At 54.5% G+C, this 17,815-nt stretch overlaps 6 protein-coding genes and 1 non-coding gene across 7 annotated transcripts; 2 read left to right on the top strand and 5 right to left on the bottom strand.

The window, feature by feature from the left end:
- Nucleotides 1–175: 175 nt before the first annotated feature.
- DL89DRAFT_185202 (P-loop containing nucleoside triphosphate hydrolase protein) lies at nt 176–4,330 on the bottom strand. The gene is made up of 2 exons (XM_040883945.1): nt 3,809–4,330; nt 176–3,699 (listed from the first exon to the last, which is right to left on the bottom strand). The coding sequence occupies exons 1-2, from the start codon at nt 4,258–4,260 to the stop codon at nt 402–404; spliced, it is 3,750 nt and encodes a 1,249-aa protein (XP_040742633.1). The 5' UTR covers nt 4,261–4,330; the 3' UTR covers nt 176–401.
- A 296-nt stretch (nt 4,331–4,626) lies between these two features.
- Nucleotides 4,627–5,425, top strand: DL89DRAFT_323693 (DUF924-domain-containing protein; the record flags this gene model as incomplete). Its single annotated transcript, XM_040891408.1, has 2 exons — nt 4,627–4,783; nt 4,821–5,425. The coding sequence occupies exons 1-2, from the start codon at nt 4,654–4,656 to the stop codon at nt 5,423–5,425; spliced, it is 735 nt and encodes a 244-aa protein (XP_040742632.1). The 5' UTR covers nt 4,627–4,653.
- A 793-nt stretch (nt 5,426–6,218) lies between these two features.
- On the bottom strand, nt 6,219–10,216 carry DL89DRAFT_294031 (uncharacterized protein; the record flags this gene model as incomplete). Its single annotated transcript, XM_040890459.1, has 5 exons — nt 6,219–6,860; nt 8,408–8,613; nt 8,761–8,825; nt 9,502–9,655; nt 9,706–10,216. The coding sequence occupies 5 exons, from the start codon at nt 10,214–10,216 to the stop codon at nt 6,219–6,221; spliced, it is 1,578 nt and encodes a 525-aa protein (XP_040742631.1).
- Nucleotides 7,418–7,490, bottom strand: DL89DRAFT_t104. Its single transcript has one exon. It is a non-coding gene; the product is annotated as a tRNA-Val (tRNA).
- A 232-nt stretch (nt 10,217–10,448) lies between the features above and the next one.
- Nucleotides 10,449–13,223, bottom strand: DL89DRAFT_268613 (uncharacterized protein). The gene has a single exon (XM_040887978.1). The coding sequence runs from the start codon at nt 12,910–12,912 to the stop codon at nt 10,789–10,791; it is 2,124 nt and encodes a 707-aa protein (XP_040742630.1). The 5' UTR covers nt 12,913–13,223; the 3' UTR covers nt 10,449–10,788.
- A 610-nt stretch (nt 13,224–13,833) lies between these two features.
- Nucleotides 13,834–14,614, top strand: DL89DRAFT_268612 (uncharacterized protein). The gene has a single exon (XM_040887977.1). It carries the CDS (start codon nt 13,880–13,882, stop codon nt 14,528–14,530), a length of 651 nt encoding a protein of 216 aa, XP_040742629.1. The 5' UTR covers nt 13,834–13,879; the 3' UTR covers nt 14,531–14,614.
- Nucleotides 14,615–16,098: 1,484 nt separating this feature from the next.
- DL89DRAFT_224514 (RabGAP/TBC) lies at nt 16,099–16,920 on the bottom strand (the record flags this gene model as incomplete). Its single annotated transcript, XM_040884692.1, has 1 exon — nt 16,099–16,920. A coding segment is annotated over one exon (822 nt), but the record flags the coding sequence as incomplete, so codon positions are not given.
- Nucleotides 16,921–17,815: the final 895 nt, after the last annotated feature.

Below are 17,815 nucleotides of genomic sequence, written 5' to 3'. Positions count from 1 at the left end.
GTTGCAGGAAACAAGAGAAACTGGGAGGGATGAAGGAATAAAGTACGGGTGTGTCTGGAACAGATTATCTGCGATGCGCTGGCCTGGTGCAGTCCTTTATAGTTTTTTCGTGGCCTCTCTACACCCCGGGCGCTTATCTTCGGCCTCAGTGTTTGAGATCCAGTCTATTGAGTCATCAGAATGCTTCGTCACTAGTGCACTTGCTTGCCATTTTTTGCCCGCCCTGGTCCCCTTTCGCGCCCGACAACGAGAGGCATCCAGCCATGTGATTTGCAAGCGCCCACAGCGTGCTTGTGAGCGCGGGTAGCATTGCCCTTCCCGGATCGGGGAAGAGAGAGCCAGTTGGTGACACATGTCGATCGGACCAGAAGCCGATGGAATGGTCTTATGAGTCAGGATATTTAATGGACCGCTACCACATAGCTGTTGGACATAACCTCGCTGGGCTGGTTGGTGATGTTGATTACTGCCCGGTCTGCGAACTCGCCAACGACCACCGCGTGCACAGCCTTCTGCGTCAGTGCATCCATCCCGGCTGTGAGCTGGTCGAACACAACAATCGGCCGCTTGGAGAGCACGGCCCGGCAGAGCGAGATTATCTGCTTCTGGCAGGTGCTCGGGCGAGCAACCTGCGTATTCAGGGTCATCTGAGGCATGATTTCTGGAATCCGTGCCCGCTGCATCGCAGAGCTCAGCTCGGCATCTGTGAAGCTACCCAGTGGATCCAGGTTCTTGCGCAAAGACGCGTCAAATATGACCGAATCTGCTGTGACAAATTCGGCCAGACAAGCGATCTCCGAGTCGGCAATAGTAGACACTTCAACACCATTAATCGCCACCGATCCCAATGCAGAGCCAGGGCACTGCAGGCGAAATAGCGACCGAAACAGCATCGACTTGCCCTGGCCATTGTGTCCGATGACCGCAAGCTGTTCGCCAGTGCGGAGAGTAAAGGAGATGTTTGAGCAGAGCGGCTCGGAGCATCCTGAAAATTGCAAGCCGATATTCCGACACTCTAGCACGACCTTTCCACCGGCCACAAGAGGCATTTCTTCTGAGCTAGCACCGACGGGCGGCTCTGCTCTTGATGTGAAGGCGAAATATTTTGGAAGCACAGACAGCAGCGGCCACAGCGGCTTCCGCTCGGTGCCTAACAGGGATATCAACTCGCTGAGTCGGATTGAGATATCCACATCTGCTGGTGTGAAATGTCCACTGCCAGTGAGCCGCTGAGAAAGGAATGGCCACAGCAGCCAGCTGGTATTGGCAATGGTAGCGAAGATGTCGCCGATTGCACTTTCAACAAAAGCAATGCAGTCATCCCGTTTGCTCTCCGCCTGCTCCACAATAGAATCACGCTGTGCATCAACACTGGACATAGTAACCGAGCAGAGCGGCGAAGGCGTTTCATTCTGATCCTCTAGATCATCCGCTGCACCGGCATGGTCGCTAGCTGACCCTCTCTTAGCCACAGCTGCCTTCCACCATAGCTGTATTCCGATATAGCTTATCACGAAGGGAACGCCAAACAGTCCAAGGACTGGGAGTGCGTACAGGATCTGCGCCGCGATATAGGCTGACCTGAGAATCAACATAGCTCTCTGGCTGAGTTGCTCTGGAAGCTCGGTTGATAGAACGTAGCAGCCCTTTGTCAAAAGTGTGCATGCGCAGTCACGGAATGCCGAGTCGATCTGGGTTTCAGAGTACCGCACAGCATTCATAAGCTTGTGTGCAATGGCTTCTTTGGCTTGCTCAGACCACAGTCCACGCCGAATCCAGCACTCGCACGCCACAAGCTGCTGCTGGATAATGCTGACAATGACATCAGATACCAGGTAGTCATATAGCGCTCGTGATACGCCCTGGTGCGAGCCCGTGCCAAGAATCAGCTCTTTACGGTATCCGTCGACGTAAAACGCAGTGTATAGTCCGACGCCCTGCACTGCCAGCGTAACCACTATCCACAAGTATCCGCACAGGGCACTGTATTTTGCCAGATGCCACCATTCTAGGGATGGCTGTGGCAAATGGTATTTGTTTCTTCCCCCAGCAGCAACTGTTGCATCCAATGCGGTGCTGTCAGAAAATGTGCTTCCTGCGCTGGGCGACATTGAGCCGTCAAAGTACTCCGGTATGAGTAAACAGTCAGTTTTCCACTGCTTTGGCGTTTGCTTGGCTACGCTCACACGTTGGTTCTCAACACGGACGACCCTGCTGGCCAACGAAACAATCGGCTTCGACCTAGAAACGACGACAAGGGTCCTATTGCCATCAGTCGACAGCACTCCGCCAAGCAGCTTGTCGCGGGTCCTCAGGTCGATGTATGAGAATATGTCGTCAATGAGGAGCACATCGGCACCAGCATAGATGGCTCTGGCTAGACTCAGCAATGAACGCTGGCTGGTAGACAGCATATACTGATCGACAATCTCCATATCGCCGTTCGGCCAGTTGCGAACAACACTGCTGAGCGCGCAGCTCTCGATAACCCGCCAGTACCTGGAGTCGTCGAATGCCTGATCCATCACCACATTATCACGGAATGTACCCTCCAGAATCCACGGATCGTTATCTACCAGGAATGCATTACCCGATACTGCGGCCACGCCACTGCAGCGTAAAAGAGACCCAGACATTGCTGCTAGCAGCGAGCTTTTCCCAGACCCCACTCGCCCAATAACCGCTGTCATACTGCCATGGCGAATTTCCAATGTAATCTCTTCCAGCACAGGCGATTTGCCGGCACTCCACGCAAACGACGCCCTGTAGAGATACACGGCCATTCCATCGGGCCGCTTCGAAATGCGCGTAATTCCAGATGTCTGGCTGCCAAAGAGCTTGCAGTATTGCATGAGCTGCGCATATAGCTGCGTGGCATTATCCAGTGCAGCACCAGCAGAGGACAGCGCGTCGGAGAGGGAATCGAGGGCAGGCATGAGCATGATAACGTCAATATATGTGATGTCAGCTTGCATTTGGAAGCACGAGATAATGGCCATGGCTGCGGTAATTTGCGCTGCCGCGCTCCCAATAAACCCGATAACATATGATAGGATGTTGAATATTACGCGCCCTTTGGCCTGGGCCTGCCTTGGCTCAGCAGCATCGCCCATCGTATTTCCCCAGCCATGCCGCCGCAGCTCCGTCAAGTTGTCTAGAAGGAAAGACATTCGCGACAATACCGCCTTATTCTTGTTCTGACTATAGTCAGAGTGGCCTACTGCCCAGTCGATGGCCTTGCAGGCAATGGTGTGCACGAGAGTCACAGAGACGGGAATGGCGACGTGCCAGCCGATGATGCAGGCAACAAGATATAGATTGTATACTTCAGCAATACAACGTGGGATGCATGCAACGAACGAGGCGGCTCGGCCGATAAACAGGTCCGAGTGTATGTAGATCCATTCGCGCACCTTCTCATTGCCATGATTCTCATAGCTGGGCACAGCAGCGTTTAAAGCAGTCTGAAGTGAGCTGTATATGCCTCGCAGTTGCAAGGCGACAAATCTGCGCAGTACACAGGTGTGCGAAAGTATCAAAAGCGATGTTACCTGGCCCAGCTGGGGATTGGCATTGCCCAGTACCTGGCCCAGTACCATGCGGCGGTGGTGGCTTCCAATCAGCGCCAATGCATCGATAGCGGATAGTATGAAAAGCGGCAGCCAGGCGGCAGCCAGTGCAGCACGAACAGCATTCCACCTACACTCCATAGAGCCACATCCAATTTCATATTATTTTCACAAATGCAGCCTACCCAACTGCACACGCATATCAACAAGCGGTAGAACAGCAAGAGTTTTGTACATACCCTTTTTCACGGCTAACCTGGATCCGGTTCCATCGCAAAGACATATTCGGGCGCTGCGAATGAAACAATAACCGGATACAATCCACAGCAGCAATTTGCTCCCACAGGCCTGGCGCTACAAGCATTTGTGCCAGGACGACATGAAAGAGTACGAGTATTGTCTGCGAAAACGTGACTGGACTCGCCAGAATATACAGATGAACAGCCTGCAATAGGTGCGCCAGAGCAATGGCTGAGCTGGGAGTAGAGCGAAGCGATGCTAAGGAAAGAAGCACCAAGGCGGCCGATTCAGGAAGCACACTGTGCTCTGTCAGAAAGCATGCTGAAACTGGTATCACTTGCCGCCAGTTTCTGGATATTTCGGGTATCCAGCATGCAATGTCTGTCAGGCTAGCCAGCGATATGGCAGAGACAGCCAGCTCTATGGTGCGAGGTAGCCAAGGCGTGGTCATGCAAAATTGAGGATGTTTGACGACGAAAGAAGAAAGTGAAAGTGAAAGTGAAAGCGAAAGTGAAATAAAAATGGTCGAATGAAGCAGGTATTAAGCCTGTCCTGCTGAAATACCCTCAGGAACAAGCCCCGAGTCAGACTTTTCTGCATTGTCGGGTAGAGAGTTAGAGGGCTGCCAGGGGTCTGAATGTATGAAGGACGCAGCCATCTCTGAAGCAGGGTAGGGGAAGCCCCAGCCATAGAACCCGAGGCTAATCCGCGATCTCAATTTCTTGCCGTCATCAGCCAAGGAAAAAATTACCGGCCCAACCCCCTGTGATGACCCAAGCAGCCCCACCCTTTTTATCCTGCAGCTTTTGCTTCAGTATTTTTCATAAATCGCAATACGTTTACAATGTTTAGAGCAGTTTTGCAGAAGACGCCTGCAGCACACAGCGCTGTGCGGCAACTGGGGAGACGGATGTACACGGCAAAGGCCGAGTCGCAGGAGCTGTTTGAGCGAATTAACAACTTTTGGTTTGGAGGTAAGCAATTTACAAAGCCAAGCAGAGGCTGGTGTAGAGAAGGAAACACCCGGACTGAAACACTACCTACAGCTAGAGTCTGATAAGCTGCATGACGCGGGGCAGGTCAGCTTCCAGAAGTGGTGGTTCCAGCCGAACGCTAAAGTGGACGAGGAGATCAAGAGCGACTTCGCACAAGCACACGCCAACGTCATTGCGACGAAAGAGCACGTGGACGTGGCCAAGGAGTCGGCCGACGGCACGCTGTCGCTGATCATCCTGCTGGACCAGATGGGCCGCAACATGTACCGCGGGCAGGCAAAGGCCTTTGAGGGCGACGCGATCGCGCGCTCGCTGGCCATGTACATGGTCAGGCGCAAATTCCACGAGCAGCTGCGGCTGGTCAAGCGCTCGTTCGTGTATATGCCGCTGATGCACGCCGAGGATATCGAGGCCCAGGACCTGAGCGTCCAGCTGTACTCGGAGCTGGCCGAGCAGCTGCAGGCGCCCGATGAGGATGCCAAGAACAAGGGCTTTGCCGAGTTCGCCGAGATGCACCGCGACGTTATTCGTGAGTTTGGCCGGTTCCCGAGCCGCAATCTGGCGCTGGGACGCGAGTCGACACCCGAGGAGCTCAAGTGGTTGGAGAACGCTCCGTTCTGAGATTAGCCTCTCGGCACCTTTGCTTTTCTCCTTTTCTGGTAGCTTGAATACAATGGAGCAACTTTGAAGCTGAGCCAGAATATAGCCACCCGAATTTATCCAACTTGCTGACACCCTTAACCTCTGATGGCACATTGCGTGCGGTGTCCCACCAGGATGGGCAAACGCGCTGCTGGCCAATGCTATAAAAGCCCCAGCCCCAGCTTCTCCCACATCCTTTTCATGTCAGCACTTTTCGCTCGATCACGACTTCGCTTCACCACCATGACAGGCTACAACAACAGGTACTACGGCAAGACCAACGTGTACACAGACGGCGCCAGCTCGGGCAACGGCAGGGACGGGGCGCGGGCCGGCTACGGCGTGTACTACGGCGAAGGCGATTCGCGCAACGTCTCAGCGCCGCTGCCGGGCCCCCGGCAGACGAACCAGCGGGCGGAGCTGACGGCGATCCGCACGGCACTGGAGCAAACGCAAGGCGACGTAGTGATCCACACGGACTCCAAGTACGGCATTGAATCGGTGACGAACTGGTCGCGCAACTGGGAGAGAAACGGGTGGAAGACGAGCAAAGGAGAGCCGGTGCAGAACCAGGATCTGATCCAGGACATTCTGGACTTGTCGCGTAACCGCCAGGGCACGGTGGAGTTCAACCATGTGCGTGGCCACTCGGGCAACCCCGGGAACGACGCCGCCGACCGTCTGGCCACCGAGGGTGCAAGAAAGCACTAGAATTAGTATATTGCATGTTTTAAAAAAGTATAGCATTGCACTGGGAGATGAGCGGGTGGGATTACGAATACATGGCTTGGATGACGCCAGATGATCCCAGCTTGAGGTCGCGCAGTGGCACGCTTGCTGGATCCAGCACGCGGCCCAGGTAGAAGAAGCGCACGCGGGTGTGGGTGGGCACGTGATGCTCCTCCTTCAGCACCCGCTCGACTGCCGCCAGCGTCGTGTCCTGCGCCAGCTTGACCACCACGTCCCTGCCTATGGCCAGGCGGACGGTGACTTCGGTCACATGTGCCACCAGACTCGCCTCGCCCGCTGACGACACTGACACCAAATCCGACTCCTTTGCCATGCACACCCCAGCACCGGTGCTGTCCGCGCTGACTATATTCTGCGGGCGACTCAGACAGTACCGCGGCACCACATAGCGCGCGCCCAGCTCATCGTAGACGCCATCGAGCACGCGGCCCGTGGGCACCGTCACCCCGGCGCTCTCCAGAACCACCGCTGCCATCTCTGCGTCCTCGGTTTCGCACGCCAACTGCAGCGCCTGCCACACCTCCCTCCGGCCCTCATACGCCGGTGCCGTGTCCCAGAAGGCCTCGCGCTGCTGCTGCAACTCGCTTTCAGTCATCGCCGTCTCTGATGTCCACGGACTGCGTCCAAAATCCACCGTATGTCGCCGTCTGCCCCGCGGCTGGGTCTGGCTGGCGGGCGCTGGTGTGCTTGAAAGACAACTTCCCATGGGTGAATTACAAAAAAAAAAAAAAAAAGAGGAAAAATGAGCAATAAAGGCAAGAATGGGCGAGTTTGACCGTTTTTGCGTGGAGGGATTTTCACCCTTGTTGCAACCCAAATAATCGGCCTCTCCCCTGCGCTGTTTGTCCAGCACCAATCGCTGGATTGTGCTGTTCAGGAACTGCACTCCTCCATTTACGCCCTTCAGGGGTAAAGGCCCGCTAAACAGTCCCCCAACACCTCCGCTATGGCACATATCCTGGCGTGATATGCAAAACTATAACCCTATCTGTCTGTTCCTGATGCTACTGGATACCGCAAAATAAGCGCATGCTGGCTAGGGTGCCCGTATTACAATAGTTCTAAACAAACTAGCAGAAAACACCAGAAAGACACAAATACAAGTATGCAAGATGTCTGTGAAGGCCGACATCACCCTCCCGGCATCCAAAATATCCAAGCCTATTTTATGCCTAACTGAGACATAAAAAACTCCACCAAAAAACTGCGTGCTGCAAAAAGTGACCCCAACGAGGATCGAACTCGTGACCTTTGCCGTGTAAAGGCAACGTAATAACCACTATACAATGGGATCAGCCTGAAGCTCCAGACAAGTTATCCAGCCTAGCTGAGAGACCAAACTTTCAAAACCGCAATTTTTAATACTGTGACCATAGCTCCAGAATGTATATGGTCCCATGCTGAGCTGCAGCGGAAGCTCATATCTTTGCGCTTCTCCAGCAACCTCATATTCACTACACCCAACGCCACTATATCGGCTACCACCAATAATTCGGGTTTACATTAGAGTTTTGCACGGAATAGCTTATGCCGACACACATTAGCAGCACTGGGGATCTGGGAACTTGTCAGCACTTCAGCGTTGTAGCTGCTGGTTAGGCGTGGCACAGTTTCATACGAGCGCCCAGTACAGATTCAGATAGATTCCATAATAATTGCTACGACATTACACTACTTGGTTTGTATAAGCTGGATTCTACAATATCGATTTGCATATAGCCATACATAAGGCGCTTGTATATAGATGAATCCTCGTCGCAAGTATGATAGTCCATCTTGAAATGAGCCCACCATGTAACAGATCCCAATAGACCTGTTGATATAGCATAAATGCAGTGCGAATTATTAAATTTCGATTTTAGCACATGAAATTTTGTATATGGAATTCCTTTTAGACCATGTGAGGAGGTGGGTCAGGAATCCCTGCCTCCTTAGGATACTTGCGCAAAAGATATTCCCTAGTTAGCCTGGGTTTGCACACAATGAATGGAAGACATTTCAGCACTCGAGTAAACAGCGCGCATCCATCAGCCAAATCACATGTAGCCGCGAAACCAGGCCCACCACTTTCACTGGCCACACCAGCAAGATACTAGGCACCACAGTCCTTGATAAGCAGCCCTGTGCCATCATCACCATTGTACACGGACACACCTGGCTCAGATAAACTATTAAGCGTAGAGATTCGCGGATCATTGTAGCCTTGAGTACCAGACTCTGCAACCCCTGCATATTCTTCACGCCAGTAGCACCCCACCCGAAAGCATCGAGCTCCTGCCGCTCAACCATATTGCCATTAGATACTGTAACGGCCTCACCTTCCCTCATAACCAACGGGATATCTGGCACCTCAATAATCGCAATGACATTCGCCGTGTGCTTGCTGGCTCCGTAGCCCAGGTAAAATATAACGCGGGCTACACGTGCTACAATTTGCCGATTAACAGCAGAATGCCCGCATTTGACCAGAATATTCCTGGCAGGACGGGATATACGTCCTCTGGCAGCGATCACGCAGTGGGCTGCGGTGATGATATAGTCTCTGGAGAGAATTTTGTCGCCACAGTTTTCCATCTGGCTCTTGCCCGTCATGATCCGGGCATTGATCAGGGCAGGTGCAGCATGGGCACTGGCGTGAGTTCCGTCAATGATGTGTTTCTTGATGCCATTATTGTCGGTTAGTCACTTGATGCTGAAACTAGACTGGCTGCAAGAAGTGAGGATAAAACTAGGTAAGTATAGTTCATAATTTCCGACGATTCAAAAAAGGACGCTGGTAGTTTTGGATGAATATTAGGGTGGATGCCGTCTTTTATACCTGTATACGGATGGAAAACCCGTGGCGAACAAACAAAGTATATCCACACAGCTTTTTATTGAGTAAAATGGATACAAATGACAAGTGGCTCTTTCACAAACCTCGAGCTGAACGTCTACATTTGCACCTACAATATATCTCAAATGCTTCCATTTGAAATGCCATGGTATGCTAATGCAGTGTTTGGACAAAATTGGAAAGAAAGGCATGTGGCAAATTCAGCGCGTTCTCCTTCTTCCACCCGTCCTCTTTGACGAGCCACCTGTTTTGCCATTCTTTGTATTTCCAGAGGGACCACTGGGACCCGAGGGCTTTTTGGTCGCCTTGGGTGATTTTGAAGCACGCGGCCTGGTAGGAGTGACACGGAGAGACTGTGAAGCTGGAGTGGGAGCAGTGCGACTAGTAGGGCTGTGCGCAATTTTCGAGGTAGGCTGAGCCGTAAGCGTGTGCTTTGTGACACTAGTCGGCCGGCTCGCAGGAGCGCTACTTGTAATTGCTGTCTTCGTAGCAGGCGCCAAGCGGGTAGGGCTGATAGAGTGTGTAGGGCTGGGTGCTGTTGTGCTGCTGCCATGGCGAGTCACACCAGAGGATGTAGGTTGGTGGGGAGCCGTAGCGGTTGAAGTGGATCCGGAGGGCGTTGCCTTGTGGGCGGAGCTGTCCGCAGCCGGGAGGTCGGGCTTGTTGCCTTCACCGTTGTCATTGGCATTGCCTCCGTTGTTATTAGAGTTGCTGCCGTTATTTCCATTACCAAAATCGTTATCGCTGTTACCGCCACCGCCAATGTTGATTCCACCAAGGTTGATTCCGCCTAGATCGATACCACCAGTGTTACCAAAACCACCGCCGCTATTGTTGCCGTTGTCGACGCCTCCGTTGAAATCACCTTGGTCAACATCACCGCCATTTTCGACAGCATCATCAGCGGGAGTCTCAGTATCGTTATTATCAACATTGTTATCGTCAATAACGTCTTCTTGGTTATCGTCAACTTCGTCAATACCACCGTTATCAATGGCAATGTCATCTGGAAACTCTTCAGATGAAGAAATATCAGCATCCAGTGAAAAATCAGCAGATGCCATGTCGGTGGCATCCAAGCCAGTTGGTGCCACTTGCAGGTCATCGGGCTCTTGAGCAAGTGCTCCAGAGGAAAGAAGGGTGGTCAGGACGACCGCGGAGAAGGAGATGAATGAGATTCTCATGTTTGAGTTGAATGCGTTAGGAAGGGGAGGTGAATGCGGAACAGAATGCAGTGCAGTGTGCTGCTTGTGTCGAGACATTGGTATTGGGCCAACGCCAGGCAGCTTTTATATAGAGCCAGGCACCTTTAGTCAACTTTATCTTGGTTCTGATACATGGGCTAACATGGTGTGCATACAGCTGGAACCGAGGGATTAGCCATACCTTGACGATGGTCACATAATGGATTCCTTTGTAACGGTACGCACGTTATGTAAAAATAGTAGCCTGTGGGTGACTGGCCTTTGCAGACCGAGCGTTGAGAAGATTAAAAATAGATGCATTGGCAAAATGTCGCTTGGACCGTTTAGCCAATGGGACCACAAAAGCCATTGGTGATTTGCATGCAAGAATCTTCTGTGTAGACCGGGCGTTGTAACGACTATTGAGCGTGGGGAGTTGAGATGCTGACAGCAAAAAGGACGGCATTGGAGGTGGATGTATTGGAGGGGAGGGAGGAGCATGGGGAGAGGCGGTTGTAGCAAAAGTGATGGCGAGGGAAGGAGAGGCAATAATGCGAAGATGCTAAAAGATACTAGTTGGTATAGATGTGAGTGCCCGGCACTGCACATAGAATAGCGGTGCTGACTGCAGTCATGACCACAGAGCCAATGAACCACCGAACACTCCTGGCACGGACCATTCGCGTGGCAGTCATATCGACAGAAACCCGGGTGGTGAACCAGGCACGGCGCCAGCTGCCGACATGCTTGCCGCCAAACCACTTGGTTTTGCCGTGCGCGGCAAAGGTATCGCTGGATGCGGCACTCTCATCGACCTCCTGCTGCCTCAGCGCCGGCGACTGATATTTACGCATAATGGCGAGCAGGATATCGCAGCCGCCAAATCCAACGGCCATGTTCCACCACCCAATGAACTGGGGCACCAGGCACCAGATGCGCACCTCCTTTGGCCTGTGGTCCAGTAGAATCAGCGCCAGTGGCAGTGCAAAGCCAAACCACAGCAGGATAAAGGCAATGAACACTCGCAGCGTGCAGTGGTCCCTGGTTACGTTGCGCGACGTGGCATCCGATAGGAAAATAGGGAAGTAGTACGTGTCCAGCACATCATATGCATAGAGCAGGGCCTCGGAAAACAGGTTTGGGTCCAGGGCCGCGCCGTCGTGCAGCAGCCGCTGCTCAATGTCGGTCAGGATCTCTGGCGGCCACGGCATGTGGTAGTAGATGTGGCGCTGTGTGCCTTGCATCTGGAGGTACCTGTTGGGCGAGTCGTCGACGATGGGCTTCGACAGGTGCTCCCGCGAGCGAGTCAGCGAGTCAGGTGAGGCAAGGCCGCCCATGATGTCGTACTTGCTGTCGCCGCCCGAGTTGCGCTTGGCAGACTTGCCCACTCCGTCCTGGACACCGTAGCCCTGATGGTAGGCGTCATTAAAGGCTGGACGCAACGAGTCGGGACGCAGCTGCAGGCCCTTGGGATTCTTGCGGCGCATGCCGTCAGCCGAGGTACCCTTGTTGCTCTGGGTCAGCATGCGCTTGAGCGAGCCGAGGCCGCTGGTATCGCCTTTAGCCTGGGACCGCAGTGCGGTAGGTCCCATTGTGTTGGGCCAGTACGAGGGACTGCCGCCGGCCAGCAGGTTGGGGTCGAGTGCGGCACGGAAGTAGCGCAGGAAGACAGTTTCGGCGGCTGTCTGGATCTGCAGCGCCATGCGGGTGCTCTGGCGATGGCTGCGACGGTAGTTGGCGCTCTTTGCTGGCTTTTTCTCAGACGCACCGTCTTTGTAGAAGATCTGGTCGTCAGGACGGCCGCGTGAGAGCGACTCGACGGTTGCATTGTGGGCAGCTTCCTTGGCTGCAGGGTCTGCAGGGATGCCCGAGGCATAGGCCGAGCGCAGGCCATCAGGGAAGTCCCCAATAAGACTCGAGTCCGCCTTTGACGAGTCAAAGCGGTTGCTCTTGGGAGCAGCCATGCCATCCAGATTGCCGTACTGGCTCTGGGACTTGGAATGGCGCAGATCGCTCTCATATGCCAGACACATCTTCTCATGGGTGCGTGCCGCCATGTAAAACTCGAGCCAGCGGCGGGCTTGGGGCTGCCTGACTGAACAATGCACAGCAAAGTCCCTGAGGGCCAATGGGGCTTTGGTCTTCCGGGTCAGCACCTGGTCCAGTGATGGCAGACCACCAGTCCGCAAATTGTGGTCCTGGATGTATGCCCAGTCAATTGGCCGGTAATCACCCTCACCGCCGGACTTCTCCGTTGCCACACCGACAACAACTTTGGACGACATTTGGCTCAGATGCCGGGAGCCCTGCTTTTCGCCAAACACCGATGTCAGATGGCTCATGCGCGATGACGGGCCGGCAGCATAGTCCTCACGCTCAAGCTCCTCGATATTCAGCGGGTCACGCACACCTGGTGGTAGAGTTGCCGACATGTGCTGCCAGGTGGATGCGCCCAGGAATGTAGTCAGTGGTGCCTGATCGTCCGAGGTCCGGTCTGAGCGCATGCCGGTGCTCTCCGAGCGGCCGCGGCCGCCGAGGTCGCCCATGCTCTGGCTAAACTGGTTCTGGTGGTAGCCAGGCATCGGTGCATGGAAGTCTGAAACAAAGCTGTCGTTATAGCAGTACTGGTCGGGGTCATATCTCGGGTCCTGGCTCAGTCCACCTTTGTCGAACGGCGAAGATTGCGGGTTGCCCATTGTCAAAACAAAATGTAGGTTGGTGGATTCAATAAAACGAGGGGGAAGTGATAGAGGTAGGATAAGGAGCTGGAGGCGATAAGGGAGGAGGGAATAGCCAGAGAGACAAAAGGGCAAGGGATATATGAGGGAAAGGGTGAAGTGATATAGGGTGAAAAAAAATAAAAGAAACGGAAAGGTTTTCGAAACGAGGGAAACGAGGAAAAGCGGAAAGGCCGGCCTATATGTCTCTGCTGGGCTGTTTAAAATAGCATTAGAAGAAAATAAAAGTAGTAAAAGAGTGGCAAAAAAGGAGCGTTGAGGCAAGAGAGGGCGATTGTTGTCAGTTTACAGACTGACCGGAAAGCGGTAATACTGCGAAGATCGCCTATTCACACTGGACCGAGCCATATGGAGCTGGGACTAGCCTGGCCCAAGCCAAGCCGTGGCAGTGCGCACAACGAGCATATATATGAAGTCTTTTTTATCAAGGCAGGCTCGCAGTTTTAAAGTGCTGCTATGCTTTGTTTTGTGGATTCTGTACCTAGAAAGCGGGTCGATCGCTCATGTCGGAATCTGCTCGTTTCTACAAACAAATTCCCTATTTATGGCTGCCGCCTGTGTTTCTCATGGCGAAAATCTTTGGCCTGCTCCTTGTCCAAAGTCACAAAGTGCTGCGTTACAGTACCACCAGCCGTCCATGTCGCGAGCAGGTGTGCATGGTCACACTGAAACATCACCCATCCAGCAGGGTCATCCAGCAGCCGCTGGCCAACAAGCGCACAGCAACGGGTAGCGCTGCTGTATTCGGTAATTTGATTTACTCGATCACCCATCCACGTGATGTCATGACCATTGCTGGCGTATGCCAAGAGTGTTTTCACACAGGCACAGAGCCCTCAGTCGTCTCTTCGTTTCTCACTGCAGTACGTTTCTTTCTTCTTTTTTTTTTTTTGCAACTCACAATTTCCCTTTGCAATTTACTACAATGAAGCTGTTTTTCGGCGGGTCGAAGCCCAAGGCAACACCCAAAGACGCAATCATAACACTGCGGGAGAACCTCTCAATGCTCGAGAAGCGTGAGAGCCACTTGCAGGCCAAAATAGACAATGAGGTGAAGGTAGCGCGGGCCAACGCGACCAAGAACAAGCAGGCAGCACTGGCGGCGCTGAAGCGTAAACGGTTGCTAGAGACGCAGATTGAGAAAATATCTGGGTCGCGAATGACGCTCGAGACGCAGGTTATGGCCATTGAGGCGGCCAACGTCAACCTGGAAACGATGAAGGCGATGCAGAAGGGCGCAGAGGCCATGAAGAACATTCACAAGGACCTGGATATCGACAAGGTCGACCAGACTATGGACGACATTAGGGATCAGATGGACCTGGCCAACGAGGTATCAGAGGCTATTTCGCAGCCGCAGTTCTTTGGTGCCGAGCTCGACGAGGACGAGCTCAACGCCGAGCTGGAGGAGCTGGAGCAGGAGGAGCTCGACAAGAAGCTGCTCAATGCCGAGCGGGCGCCCGTATCTCTGCCCAAGATCCCCTCAGGTGCGGTCAGACAACCGAGCATCCCAGTCGAGGAGGACGAGGACGACGAGCTGGCAGAGCTGCGCGAGAGCATGGGCATGGCTGCGTAAAGGGGACGTCCAAAGAAGCACAACTTCTAATATAGTATCTGCGGTGTTTAGAAATCTGAAAATTAGTACAACTGTCTTGTAGGTGCCTAGCGCCCGCCGCCGTTGAGGCGGGCCAGCGCATCTTGTCTGCTGCCTTGCACGGTGCCGCGCGGGGTGGGCACATCACCTGCCATCGAGTAGTCATTGAGGGCGTCAGCAACATGGCTGGTCATGTTTGACGGCTGCGTCTTGCTGCGGTGGAGCGAGGCAATGGGGATGGTTGAGGAGCGCTTCGAGTGCTTGTCAATCGATATCCGACTGCTGCTGTTGCTGCTGTGGATCGATGCGTTTGACAGCTGCTGCAGGGGTCCGTCGTCGGTCTGCTGGGAGGAAGAGAGAGCAGAGGATATGCTTGCCGACGACATGTCGTGCTGCAGCGATGCACGCGGGCTGACAGAGCCGCGCAGGCCCCAGTTGGACGTCAGATTGGAAATGCTGAATCTACCTGGCCGTTGCTGTTGCTGGGGCTGCTGCCGGGGAAGGTCGGTGGCAATGCTGGTCCGGTGAGCGTTGCCCGTCGGGGACACGGGCGTATCGATGGACTCGGAAACAAACTTGCGCAGATTGCTCAGCTGGCGCTGCAGCGTTGCACGGTCCTCATCGGCCTCTGCCAGCTCCATGCGGGCACGAATCAGTGCCATTTCAGCTCGCTGCAGTTTCTCAGCGTTGTCCTCACGCTCCTGCTGGAACTTTTGACGCTCGCCATCCATCTTGCGAATCAGCATGCGCAGCTGCTCGTTCTGCTCGGCCAGCTCCGCACGCTCAGTCTTGACCAAGGCTAGATCGGTCATCAGCGACGAATGGTCGCCCTGCAGCGCGACCAGGGCATCGCGATGAGTGTCGCAGGTGACCCGGGCGTCGTGCAACTGGCGCTGGAGCGGCTCCAGGACCTGTTCGCGCCACGCGTTGTCATTCTTGTCAGATGGCCGCACCTTGGGATCCTCCTCAGAGGACGTGCGGCCGGTGGCGGTCGACGAGTCGGCAGACTCACGGGGCTTGATCTCAGAGTTCAGAGTAAGCGAGCTTATCGAGCCAAGGATCGTGGCTGGGCTGTTTTCCTGCTTCTGCAATTCGCGGAGCATCTGCTCGCGCAGTTGCTGCGAGTGCAGTTTTTGCGCCTCGGTCAGCTCAAGCACGCGGGGGCTAATGCGGCCGCTCGACTCTTGGTCCTCAGGGGTATCTAGCGCGCTCTTGTTGTTGCCGGGCACGCCAATGCTGCCGAGCTTCCACCGCGGTGCAGCCGGAGTAGTGCCTGGGTGCGGTGTTGATGCGACGGACGAAGAAATGCTGTTCTGGCCCGAGTTGTTGTTGCCCCACGGCCAGCCCAAAAAGTTCATAATAGTGCGGTTCGGCGCCGTAACATCAATTGCCGGGCGCTCGGCGGCTGTGCTGGGGCGGCCCTTGAGCACTACACCGGACTCCTTGCAGTATTGCGCCTCAAGAGACTCTAGCCGGGCACTGGTGACAATGGAGCTGAGCTGGGATGCCTCTTGCAGAATGAAGCCGGGCCGGTCACGCGGGCAGTTCTCTTCGTCGTAGAGTCCCGTGTTGAGCACGCGCATGATGGACTCGAAATCTTCCTGCTCGAGCAGCGCGGCCGCGTTGCGCCGCAGCAGGGATATGCCCATGCGCATGATGGACTCTGGCGCGCCCTCAGCCATGAGCACATCCATGGCTCTCAGGACAAAGCCCAAGGGCATGGTGTAGGCAAACAGCGACAAGAACCATGCTGGCACATACATTGCTGGCAGGACTCCGTGCTCCTCAAAATGGTGCATCACATCGGGGATGATTTCAGCAGCCAGAATCTGGAACTGGTACAGGCGCAGGTGCAGCCCGGCCATGTCTTCGGTGAACATGCCGCGCAGATCGTATGTCTCCATCAAGCGGACCAGCACACAGAACGCCTCGCACTCGCCCATACTCAGAATCAGCGGGCCGATAATGAAGCCGAGGCCCTGGCAATAGCCGACCTCGGCATCATACAACGAGTAGGCCTTGAGGATCCGGAACAGCCACTGCTGGCCATCACCGCCCTCACGCTTGAATACTGGGATTCTGGGAAACGTGCGGGTCAGATCGCGGCGGATAACACGCTCGTGGGGCGAGGGCTCCTTGACCAGCTGGGAGTACACGGTCTGCAGATATGTCGAGCGCGCCTTGGTCAGTGTCTGCCACACGACGCCACGCAGCCGAGCTGGAATTCCAGCCCGCACTTTGGCGGCCAGGTGCAGCGGAGCGCGCTTCTGCAAGCCGTCAAGGTCAGAGATCACCGACTGCCAGAAGTCGCCGTCAGGCAGGCTGTCCAGGGCCTCTTCCCAGGCACCCGTGACTGCGTCAAGCTCGTCCATAGTCTTGCTGCTGAGGATGAATTCGGGCAGTGCGCGCTCGTCGTCAGACGGGTAGACCTTGTACGAGTCGTTCGAGCCGCGTCGACGCGGTCCCCCTTGCGGCGGTGGCGCTATATGAGCATCCGATGCATCCATTGTCTGTGCTGCTGTTGTTGTGTTTTGTTGCGGTGGCGAAAGGGGCAGAGTCGGGAGTGCAGTTCGCAGGGTGGGAGATGTAACGTCGGCCAGCGAAATCAGCGTGTTCTTGTCTGCCTGCAAATGGCCGTGCTCGATAACCACTCGTTTCGGATCTCTGTAAAGCAGGTCGTTGGCAACTTCGGCGCGGGCTAGCATAAGCGCTGTGTCGTATTCGTCTTTGTTGTTGCTATTGGTGCTGTCGTCTTCGTCGTCGGTGGTGTCGAATTTGGAGTCCTTCTTCTTGTGGCCGCCGAATTGCTGGTCGCAGTGCTGTGGTGGGGTTGTCAAATTTGTGTGAATGCGGAGGGGGTGGACTGGAGCATACGAAGGAGAAACAGGTGGAGAAACACGAAGCCCAGTGGTACCAGGGATCCGTGGCTGTGGTTCGCTGCTGGCGGCTGATTCAGAAGCCACTGTGACGATGGCTGCTATTGGCGTACTCGCTACTGCTGTGCCAGCAGCCTCGGGCTGGCGATGATCGTGGGAGAGCATAAGCCTTTAGAAATACTATATGTGAAAATGTTGGATGTAGAAGAGGATGTGAAGGAGAGGGAGACAAAGCCACGGCGAGTTAGAACAAGAGAGCTTGGGTGATTAGCACTGGTTTGAGAAAAATTTCTGTTGTTGTTTTTGTGGTCTGCGAAGCGGTTCCGTTCGGTTGCAGTTGCCGTGCAAATCCTTCCAAGGCGTTAACCGACCAGAGCGTGCTGGAATTGAG

This window comes from Linderina pennispora (assembly GCF_002104995.1).
Source record: "Linderina pennispora strain ATCC 12442 chromosome Unknown DL89scaffold_9, whole genome shotgun sequence".
Taxonomy (NCBI): Eukaryota; Fungi; Kickxellomycota; class Kickxellomycetes; order Kickxellales; family Kickxellaceae; genus Linderina; species Linderina pennispora.
The sequence above is the reverse complement of the archived record's forward strand: the minus strand, read 5'-3'. Positions and strand labels throughout refer to the sequence as shown.

Excerpts from the sequence above, each read along its gene's own strand:
- DL89DRAFT_268612 (XM_040887977.1), top strand. The coding sequence starts at position 13,880 with ATGAAGCTGTTTTTCGGCGGGTCGAAGCCCAAGGCAACACCCAAAGAC.
- DL89DRAFT_268613 (XM_040887978.1), bottom strand. The coding sequence starts at position 12,912 with ATGGGCAACCCGCAATCTTCGCCGTTCGACAAAGGTGGACTGAGCCAG.
- DL89DRAFT_185202 (XM_040883945.1), bottom strand. The coding sequence starts at position 4,260 with ATGACCACGCCTTGGCTACCTCGCACCATAGAGCTGGCTGTCTCTGCC. Across the intron at positions 3,700-3,808 it reads CAGGTTAGCCGTGAAAAAGG|GTGGAATGCTGTTCGTGCTG; the intron begins GTATGTACAAAA and ends TATGGAGTGTAG.